This window comes from Condylostylus longicornis, unplaced genomic scaffold, assembly GCF_029603195.1.
Source record: "Condylostylus longicornis isolate FDR11 unplaced genomic scaffold, ASM2960319v2 ptg000030l, whole genome shotgun sequence".
Classification (NCBI taxonomy): domain Eukaryota; kingdom Metazoa; phylum Arthropoda; class Insecta; order Diptera; family Dolichopodidae; genus Condylostylus; species Condylostylus longicornis.
The window spans coordinates 705,333-717,262 of NW_026577999.1; the positions used below are offsets into that span (position 1 = coordinate 705,333).

At 30.3% G+C, this 11,930-nt stretch overlaps 1 protein-coding gene across 2 annotated transcripts in view; it reads left to right on the top strand.

Annotated features, from left to right (window-relative positions):
• Positions 1-6,636, top strand: part of LOC129607970 (uncharacterized) — an 85,246-nt gene extending 78,610 nt beyond the window's left edge. For both annotated transcript variants that reach the window (XM_055519251.1, XM_055519252.1), the window contains exon 5: positions 5,728-6,636. In XM_055519251.1, the coding sequence (XP_055375226.1) occupies positions 5,728-6,125 (398 nt within the window). In that variant the 3' untranslated portion in view covers positions 6,126-6,636. The remainder of the gene's footprint in view (positions 1-5,727) is intronic.
• The last annotated feature ends 5,294 nt before the right edge of the window (positions 6,637-11,930 follow it).

Consider the following 11,930-nt stretch of genomic DNA (forward strand, 5'->3'; position numbering starts at 1 on the left):
CTAGGCCAGCAGAAGGCCCATCGGCGTCCTTCTTTAGCACACACGATTCCTCTAAATCCAGTGAAGTCCCTTGAAAAAGCCCAGCAGATCACTCTCAGACACCTCAAAGAGGTCCTCCGAATTCGTCGAACCGATATCCTCCAAAAAACGCCCCCTCGTCCGCATCAGACCGGAGTGCTCACACAGAATATGATGCACATCCTCCATCATGTCAGCATCTTGACAGCGTGGACCGGCGCCTCCGATCTAGCCAACCCGTCAGCAATCTCGTTCTCTTCGACACCACTATGTCCCGGAACCCAACATAAGGCCACCATGCAGGAACCGCCACCCACGTAAATGGTGCCCGGCCGATACACCTTTCGCCAACACCATCTTGGCGGCCCTGACCACTGCAAGCACATAAGCTTGAAATACGCTACTGTAGTCCTGCATGTCTTAGAATCATCACTGTAGACAGAGAAGCTCTCAGCCCATCGGGGCCCTTCACCCCAGTCCTCATCGTACTTCTACACCACACTCCCCCAAAATTCTACCATGAGTGTAGCTCCTAGCCCTCAGAAAACCGGCCACATCAAGTCTCAAGCACTCTAAGCAGCCACATTCTTTACCCATTCACTCACCGTATTCAAGTCAAGTAAGACCTCGAAACCCTTGGTTGGCGTCGTCCTGTCCCTGTCACCGTGATGCAAGACAATCTCTGTACCTTTTTAAGCCTCTTAAGCTCCCCAGATCGGCACACCATCACAACGCTATCTAGCACTACACCGAGATAGCGCGCTCCAAGCCAAGCGCAGCCGAACTCCATCCAAACGTGGCAACCGGAACTCCAGCAATCTCCTCCTCGTGAAAATAACCGTCTCGCCAACACACTCTATTACCTTAAGCTCTGCTCCATAAACATGGCATCTGGAAACTTTCTAGAGACCAGCATTGCCACGTCGTCCGCGTAAGCAGTCACCCTGCAATCGCCACCTTCCATCGTTCTTAGGAATTCATCCAAAATCAGTAAGCAGTCATCCTTACCTTAATCTCACTAGAGCCCCAAGCGGCAGAGACCGTCCTATACAGCAGCAGTTATTCCAGTGTACAACGCCCACGCTCACATGGGTACTCGTGAGTGCCCGCATAATTGCTTCAATATTAACGTTGTTAAAAGCTCCCGTTATGTCAACGTTAAAAGCTCCAAAGGCTGTCAACGTATATTCCTTATATTGCAACGTCAATTCTATCTGTGGCACCCCCGCGTGTAACGCGGTCTCAACATGCCTTCCTTTCCTGTACGCATGTTGATTGCCCGAAAGATCCCGATTGACAGTACGTTTCTAAATTGGGCCTCCAACAAGTTTTCCATAGTTTTGAGCGCGGGCGAGGACAAACCTATTGACCTGTAATCTTTAGCCTCAAAATGCGCACTTATTTCACAGGTTTCGGTATGAAAACCGGCCTCGTCTCTATCCAATCCTAAGCAATTGTCCTTCGGTCCCGCATCTGCTGCTCTTCACGCGGAAAGTGCGTGTTGACCAAAACCTTGGCCTACTTGGTGGAGGTTCGCTTTTATCATCTCTATCATCATTGTCTCCACCACAGGTTGGGAGTAAGCTGCGGTTGATGCTCAACATAAAGTGTTAGCCTCATTCCTTCCTCGGCATCTCTTTTAGCACGGTCCAGTCCTCTGCACCTAGGCCCGGGTTTTAGTATTTAGTACCTTACCGTAAATTGCGATATGGTCGAGGCCGTTCAGAAGAGATTTTCTTTTTGTATATAATATATGGTCTTGTTTCAGGTGCATGGGATTCTCTTAGATTGCCGGTCTATGAAGTTGTTATTGATACAAATTGAAAACAAAAATTCAAAAACAAGTGCTAGTGAAACAACATTATACAGTTTCACCATCCTTTCGTTTACCGTTCGGCTGTCCGTGTATTGCCCCCCAAAGTAATGAAAAGGCCATTTTTTCACTATTTATATACTATGCCACAAATTTTGTTTCTACAAAATAATACGTTATATAACAAGAATAAAAATATAACAACATTGTGATCAAAGTTAACCGTTCTATAAAACGCTTTTTATCAAAGTGTGATATCGTTTACAAAGAAAAAAAAAATCTGAAATATTAGAAACCAATACTGTTCTATAAAACATTGGTTTAATTCCTACAAACTCCATTGTTAATTTTTCGTACAAATTTAGTTTTACGCGACAAATATTAATCCTTAATATAAGTAATTCGTCTGTTCGCTTGATATTTTTCATACCTAATATATTTATATGTGCAATATTCAATTAAGTTGTAATTATAATTGAGTTCTTTGAAAAGTATTTTAATTTTTTTAGTTCCGATTCTATCAAAAATTAATTAAAATATTAAAGCCATCTTACACAATTATACATACATGAACCATATACCCTATTAGATAATTAATAGAAAACTAAATTGCATTTGAAGATATTGTGAACATTGAATATCGCACATAGCTTTTCCTCAAATTGTTCAATGATATCAAATATTAAAATTACACTGGATTGTTCTTAAGGTAATCTTGTATTAAAAACAAATTAATTACTTATACAAAATTCAAAAGAAACTAAAAAAAAAATTTTATTATTAACAATTGCAAATAAAGGGATAAGGGTGTCCTCATTTACGGCACGTTTGAGTAGTTAAAAAATTTCTATTTGAAAATTTCTAAAAGTCATAAAGACCTTATTATTGCTCTTATATGCGTTTCAATGTAATAAAGATGTTTTACAAAGAGATAATTATACACAACTGAACTGAAAACTTACAGGAAAATTCAAAGTTTGAATAATAAAAATATTTTTGTAATTAATTAAATTTTTTGTTTGTTCTAAAAGAGTTTTTCCATTCTTTGTTCCTTTCAGTAAAATTACATTTTATTTGATGTGAAATTTCGATTGCTTAAAGGTAAAAAGGTGTTGTTATCCTTTTAGTAAAAATGGAATTTTCGTGATCAAAACAGGTAAATATAGGGTTCATCTATAAGGTAAAAAGCACCTATGTAAAAAAAACTTTCAATACTTTTAATGTTTTTTTACTGACACCTCTTTCAGTTTCAATTTTGTATTGGATTTGATTTTCCATTAAAAACCGTGTATAAAATGGCAAACTTTAGCAAAAATCCTAAAATGCATTTCATAATAATTTCATATACTAATGACATATTATATGTATGTATGTATATAACAGCAAAAAATCCTTCAATATGTGAAAAAAAATCAGATAATTTTATCCTTTTTCCGGGAAAATTCGAAAAAAAAGGATAAAACAAAAGCATGAAAATAAAATGTAATTTTTCATTTATACAAACTTTTTCACCTTTACATCAAAAAACATGAAAAAAAAAATAAAAAAAAAATTTTTTCCAGTTTGCAAGTTAAGGTAAAAGTTTTCGATTGACACATATAACCTTTGACATAAAGTTCTAAAAATATTTTCCAGGTCAATAATTAAGATAAAACAAAAACAAAAATGGAATAAAATAAAAGAAAAACATACAAGTTAAAGGTTTTACAACAAAATGGTCGAACTTTTATCCTCATTTGAGTTTACTGACCCTCAAAACCTTTGTTCGAAAGAAATTTTTACAACAAATTTTCTGTTATTTAATTACAAAAATACAAAAAAAAAAATTGATTTTTAAAAAGGGGTTGCGCAAAAATTATATTCTATATAACAATAATTATCAAAAGGATCATAAATTCAAACAAAAAATAGAGAGAGAGAGACAAAAAAAAAATTTAAAAATAGCAAAACTACAAGGAAATTAAATTAAAATTATACGCAGGTACAGAAAAAACAAAATAAAAAAATTCACAACTGGGATTTGTAATGTGATTGATTTATGCCCCTACACACGAACAAAAAAACGCCGAAGCTATAATCCTCTATATACAATTAAAACAAATTATTAATGACCTTTTGACGTTAAGTGTAATAAATTTTAACAGTTTTTTAGTAAATAATTTAGAATAAGCACTAATTTAATAATAAAAAACTAAAAAAAATAATCAGCCCTATTATGTATTCCACTCGTAGAATTTTACGAATTACGAACCTAACTACGACGTAGAGGAATGATCGCAAATTTCACTCGTAGAAATTATGAATCAGCAATGGCAGCAACATTTTTCGGAATATCAATTTATTCAGGATTTATTTACGACCGTTCTCTTTAAGTTGCCTGTTACGTGTGATTATTTCTTTCGCAGACTTTTGGCATTTATACATGCTACGAACGTAATTAACGATTCCTCTATTACGAATATTCGGAGCAAATATTTTACTAATTTGAAATTTACAATATGTTTTACGAATATTCGGAGCAAATATTTTACTAATTTGAAATTTACAATATGTTTTACAACGTAATTTTCCGAATTTCAAACAAATTTTCCGGGCTACAAACGGAATTTATGATTTGGCTAAATATTTATATTGTACACTTTATCTTAATTCATAAAACAATAGGATAAGTTCAAATAATTTCATCCTTATGCGAGTATGATGGAATGTAAAATGAATTAATTGATATTGAAGCTATATTAATGAGTCAAATTAAATTTGAACAACATTTATATAAATTAAAATAAAAGATATATAAACCTAGACAATATTTTACGTTTAAAATCGAATTCTAAATGAATTTTAATCATGTCTTTACGCCAGTTCAAGTAGACTATAACTCAAAAACTTCATTCATTTATAAGCTGAGAAAATGTTCACAATTAAGTTAAAATAATGTAAACTAGAATGATGTTTTGCGGCAATGCAAATGAAACGGGAAATCACCTAAATGGAACTGTAAACTTAAAAAGCTATTTGATCATATTATATAAAACAGTATATCCGTAAATATTGCATATCCACGGGATGAAGTTGAGCACTTGTAATTATACTGATTGCATGTAATAGAGAACAAGGTTGTAGATCTACTTCAATTAATTGTTTAATTGAAGTAGATCTACAACCTTGTTGTTAATTATTAAATTTAAAATCAAAATTGTATAAATCTTTCATAATTAATGGACATAAAATTTTTATGAACTTTTTAAAGGAAATATTCCTATTTATGTAAATTTACTCATTTTTAAAGTGGTGCTGTATATGGAATCATGAAGACGAACATTTTATATGAATGACGTATGGTTAATTTTGGGGGCTTTTTAACAGCATAAATTCCAACTTAAATATTTTATTTAATTAACTATTGTATGTTATTTTTTTCGAAATTACACGAAATGCAGGACTGCTATTAATTTAATAATATTGCCAGTTAAAATTAAATTACTTTAAGGTACTTTATATAATATAAAATATTGGAATCTTTTTTATTTAAGTGATGAAAATTTTAAACTCAATTATTTCAATAATGCGTACACTTAAAAAACTGGTGCTATTAAAAGTAAATTTTTTTATATGGTGTTCTCAATTTAATGCCATGATAGTATAAAAAAATTTCAATTCAATGTAAAATAAAAAATACTGAAAACCTCATATTAAATTGTGTGTTTTACTATGTGCGTGTGTGTGTGAGTGTGTGGAAAAAATGTTATGTAACTTTACAATAAAATTCTCATATCATAAATTTTCTTTAACTTGCAATTTTTTATTGTTCTCTTCTGTTTTGTTTTTGCAAATTTTTTTTTACTTTATTATTTACGCCCTCTATCTTTTGTTCTCTTTATTTTTTTTTCTTGCAGATTCTGATAGCGTTTATGTGCATGTTATTAAAAGTGAACATCGTGCAGCAATGCAACATGAAAGTGCAACCAATTTGTTTGTTCCTGATTTATTATTAAGAATATGTTTTTTTTTCTATATATATAAATTATTATTTGTTGAACTGAATATAATGAATGATATTTATCATCATTTTACTATCTGCACAATTATTGTTACTATTATTATTGTTTTTATTATAACGATAACATTTATATTTATGACACTAGATATAATAACAATTCCTATTAAAATCATTGTGCAATATTATGATAGCAATAATAGGAACAGTAACAATAATAATATTATACAATATTATAATGATAGCAATAGCAATAACAATAATAATAATAGTAATAATAGTGCTAAATATAGATAGTCTTACCAAGCATAAAAACTTTAATACATAAATATGACAATATTGTAAATAATCCTCATCGATAAACATATTGCTAGAAGTATATAAGTATACCTAAATGTACATTAATATTTGTATTGATAATTTTAATGTAAAAGTATTTTGTTATTGTTAAATGAAAAATTCATATTGATTTAAAAAATATTTGTAAGTACATACTTCAATATAGATTTATTGGTAATGGTATATAAATAGAATAAAATAACAAAAATAATAAATGTATATGATTGGTTGCAGTGCATATCACTTGTAAAATAGGTTGATACAACAACCATTACTGCCATAACTAAAAAACAAAAAAAAAATTAAATTTGAAATATAAAGTTTGCCATTTTTTTATATAAACTCATTGCAATTAAGAAATTTATAAAAATAATTGTAAAAATTAATTTTACTTTATTTGATGAAAATTCATAGTTATAGGCTCGACGCTCAATAAGAACGACAACTAGAACACAATCAGCTGATGTCGGTAAAATTCAACGACTCGCTTGAAATTAGGGAAAAAAAAAATGTTCTCCTCAATATTACTGTTGATTTTAATCTTTAAATTATACTAAAAACGCTAATTGACAATATGATTAATCCTTCATCCCTGTTTTTAATTACTTATAAATTGACAAACTGTTATATTTGTACTATGTAATTGACCGTTCAGTATTGTACTGTATAATAATTATGCTTTATAGTCAAACTCTTAAAACTAAAATAAAACTAATAACAAAAATTTAAGAAATCCCATTGTTTAGTTTTGAAATAAAGGGTTATTAAACTTCAAACGCGATTTTCTCGATTCCAAAGTCATGTCCTATGGATCAAAATAGCACTCAGCCGCCGAATTGATGTTAATTTTAATTGAGTCAGAGTTGTTTTCACTTTGGTCAACAAGCAAATTTCAAATTTTGTAATCATGTTCTTAAAATTTCCAATCATAATTTACTTCATTACTAAACCTATAGTTACAAATATTTTTACATATATTTACATACATTTTTTAATTCTACAAAATGCTTAAAAAAATATAGAATAGTATGTGTGTACTTGTTTTTGTGTTCAAAATGTACGAACATAAAATTTAATTAATAATTCAAATGTAATTCATGCCAATCATAATTACTTTTTTTTATATTCAATTTGTGTAAGGGAAAAAAATAATCAGCCCATAAAAATTTTATTTAAAATTAAAAAAAAAAAAAAAATATTTCAAAATTTTATTTAATTTCCTGTAAATTTATGAGTGTAATGATATTGAAAAAAACACAGAATTTAAAGCCATTTAGATAATTGAATTTTTTGTAAGTTTCATTTAAATTATCTCAATTAAATTATAATAAGACAATTTTAAATTAACCCATTAGACGCTTGGAAAAATTATGTTTCAAAAGCACAAACACTGAATTCTCGAAAATGCTAATGTGGTTGTGTAATAACAGTTGCATCTCTAAGTTAATGCAGAACCAACTTTTTTAATTAGAAAAATTTGGATTATTAATTTTTAAAATGCTTGATATAGACGCCGTTCGTATCCAAAAAAACTGTTATATTATAGGCACTTTGTAACGAAACGACAGTATCGTAATTTATTTCTGGCTCATACCCTTACTGGTTCTGAGGACAAAAATCTATTCTGAATTCTATACTAAGTATGAATTAGTGACCTGCCCTTCAATTAGAAACACCCAGTTTGTTTGGGACATTTCTGCAAATTGGCATATCATACACTGAATAACTTAAACAGAAAAAATATGAAAAATCTAATTATGAATTTCAATCATCTAAAATGTTTTAAATATTTACAATTTTTAATTTTTTCTTGTAAATTTTGTGTTAAATTAATTTAACATTCCATTAGCTATAGTAGATGATAGAAAAAAAAATTATTTTGAAATGATTGAAAGATAAAAATTCTCTAAAGGATTTATTTAAATTTAATTATAACCGATAAATATTATTATTATTGTTTACAAATTTAAAAAAACAAAATTATAAATCATTTTTATTATTAGATTTTGTTTGATTTAATCAGTGATTTAAAATATTTGAAATAATTCCAAATAAATTTAAAGGAAATTAATTGTAAAATTGAATTCAGAGCTCTATGGTAACGATGATAGTATCGAATTGAAGAAATTAATTTTAATGAAATTAAGAAAGTATTTCGATAACTTTGCTTTAAAGTTTGCTGATTTAAAATTAAACCTAACGTTGGGATTGCAATAATACGCCCACCATACCATTTTACACCACTACATAAATTTAGCTAGTAGCCAATATTATTCCTGAATTCCGAAATTGCAATCCTGTATGTAGGTATTAGGCTTCTATAATTCCAATGTCACATTACAAATTTTTCGATTTTATTTACATATTTCAACGATTTCTCCTTTAAAATTCTAGATTTAGATCAAATGTATATAATTAGATGCAATTGTTTTTTTATTCAAATTATAATTAAATTAATAAGTACAATATTTTTAAATAAATACCAAACCATTTTTCTTAAAATATCTTTTCATTTCAAAAATTGAATTTTAATTGGAACTTAATGATTTTGAAGAACAAAGAATTCAACTAACATTCAGTCAGGGTGTGTGCTTGACTTAATTTTTATGTACGAGCAAAAGCACAATAATGTGGTCGATTTTAGGGACTATATAAAGCTAAAAAGTATTTTTGCCAAACAAGTAAGCAGACAGTTGCCAAATTAGAAACTATTGTTGCCAAACTAGTAAGGGCACTGTTACCAAATTAATAAGTACTGTTTTTAAAATAACTTGCCAAACTAGCAAAAAATGTTGTCAAATTAAATTAAATTAGATAATTATAATGATTTTCATAAAAGTTCCGCATTTATTTATAATTCAGTTATTGTAGAGTTGGTATAGCTCTTATTACTATCCAACTTATCTTACATTGTCCTCTACATACATTATACATGAATATTTATACACTGAATGGTAATTGAATTCTAGCATGCAATAAATTTAACAACATAATTGTTATAAGGATAAAAATTTTTTTATTTTTAGTACAAATAAATTTTATTACAAAAATCTTAATTAATATAAATTATATACTTGTATAAGTAAATTAAAATCTTATAAATATAACAATTAAAACTTTTATTGTTTAATGCATTTATAATGTTATTAATTAATATTGTATTAAATTTTTATTAAGTATTATTAATAGTAATTATATATAATAAGAATAATGAAGTAGTTTAAGTAAATTAGAAAAAATGTATACAGTACTTATAATTATAATGAAAATTATTATTAAACTTAATAAAAATAACAAAAAATAATTAAATTGTAACAAAAATATTTTAATTATTATTGTTTGATTAAATTCTTATTAATTGGCAGTAGTTCAATGATTTCTGCTTTTACAACAATTAGAAATATTTACTGCAATTTTAGTTGCCGTAGGTCAATAAAAATCTTTCTATATACTCTGTATTGTCAGTTCTATAACTGACCAAAATCAAATTAATTTACCATAATATATTTATAGAAAATTAATTAGTTTCAATTTATTTGTAATTAAATATGGATGACAAAATATTTTAATCAACTTTATTACAGTATTTAATATTGTCTTTTATAACATATATTTTGGATAAATAATATCGTGGCAGTAAATATTGTCATGTAATTAATGTGCAAAATATTTTTAATTGAATATAATAAATACTTAATAATTAACGTTTTCTAACAGATTTGAGTGAATAGTTGCTGTTAGTGATTTGAGTGAATAGGATAACAATTATTATAATAGAAATTTCATTTAAATGGAACGTGATAAAGATGGAACAGAAATGGAGAAGGAACATTAGCTTAATATTAATGAAAGCAGAAAAACTAGCACTAATATTATATGGTAAGATGTCGAAACTTTCTGTGTTGAACATCAATACGAGTAGTAATCATTGGTATTGCAAAAAAAATTTATGAAACAAGGGTTAAAGAAGAGATTCAAGCTGTTTCCGAAAGCATCGCACTTTGCACTAAAATCGTGTTTATCGCACTATTTTTTTTTTCCGAATATTATCTGGTGTGTCCGAATCTCAACGAACTTCGCACTTATTTATCTTTCAAAAATTTAAAGTAGTTAAACCGATACTACATCATCACACTTCGCACTAATTTAAAGTAAATTTATGAAATATGACAATATTTATTCAATATTGTGACATAAAAATGCTATAAAAATATGCACTGATGTAACAATTATTCTATTCCCAAATATTTATTAACTATTAACTGCACTTACACGCCTTAAATGGGTTGATTCAGAGAGCTTTTACTTTCGTCTCTGAATGGGCCGCTTGCGGTCGATTGAAAGTGAAACCTCGTAAGATGGTACTGGTCATATTCAGCAGTAAATACAAAATAGTGAGTGTGTTTCCGCCAAAACTTAATGGAACTGGGCTCTCTTTCTCCTCTAAGACTAGATTCTTAGGATTGATCTTAGAACTCTGAGTTAGTCTGGGGTCCCAATATCAGGGAGGGAGTAAGGAAGGCAGCTACTGCGCTTTACTTGTGTAAGAGAGCCATTGGGAAGAGGTGGGGCTTTGAACCACGCATGGTTCACTGGCGCTACACCGCAGTGGTAAGATCTGTTCTAATGTACGGTGTTCTGGTGTGGTGGCCTACGCTGGGCAGGCCTATCAACTCGCGAATGGCAGGCAGGGTCCAGAGGACGGTTAATTCTACAAGTATTTCTCAATTTAACAAGGTAATTACAGGGCGGATGAACTCCCGACGCATGGAACTCCTCTTGGGGTCCTACCTGAAAAGGAGGGCTTGGGAATGCTTCTGAGTACGCGCAAGCTGTTACTACGCAATGCGGCAATAGAGTACGCCAATGGGCGCTGGGAGGAAGGGGCGACGTGCCAAGCGACCAGGCTGTCTTGGGCTAGGCTGGACCTGCGTCGAACGGCGAATCTGTTGTCCTTCGCTCGGTGTGACATTGGCGCTGCAATAGGAGTTATAACTCGGCACTGTCTGATTGGCGAACACGCTAGAAGGATGCGACGCCTCGCTAACGATCTCTGCAAGGGCTGCTCTGTCGAGGGAGAGAAAGAAACGGTGGCTAATTTTCTGTGCTCGTGCCCGGCTTTGGCACGGGGAAGGCGGAGGTTTCTTGGGTCGGACTTCTGTCTGCGAATTGCGAACCTGGCGAATGTAAATGCCAGGGACTTAAACCGATTTATAAAGGACTCGGGCTGATTCACGTGAGGGTGGGGATATGGAGATGCTGCGGCATCACAACGGGCCTAATTCGCCTAAGTTTATCCTCGGATGGCCGCTTCAACCTAACATAACTTGACCTAAAATGTATTAAATAAGCGATATGGTGCCAATCAGACTCAATTATTCACCACACATTACTTATCCGTATTAGACAGCCACGTGCGCCTAAAAACTAATGTAAAATAATTTTTTATTTTTATTTCTATAAGTGCATACTTGCATGCTTTAAAATAATATACAAATTGATATTTAATTTTAAAACAAAAATCAAAATAATTACCATTGTGTGCAAAAAACAAAAGTCAGACCTTCAAAAGCTATAAATGCGCTGTATTTGAAAAAAAAAAACAGCAATATTCTAGAATCTAGTTCAATTATCATAATGTTAATAATAATGATTATAAAATCTCGTGTTACATGCCATTACATAAGTAACCTACATTGTTTTTGTGTGTGAACAAACGCGGAACATTATGGATTTAAATTAGCGATCAAATTATTATTACTG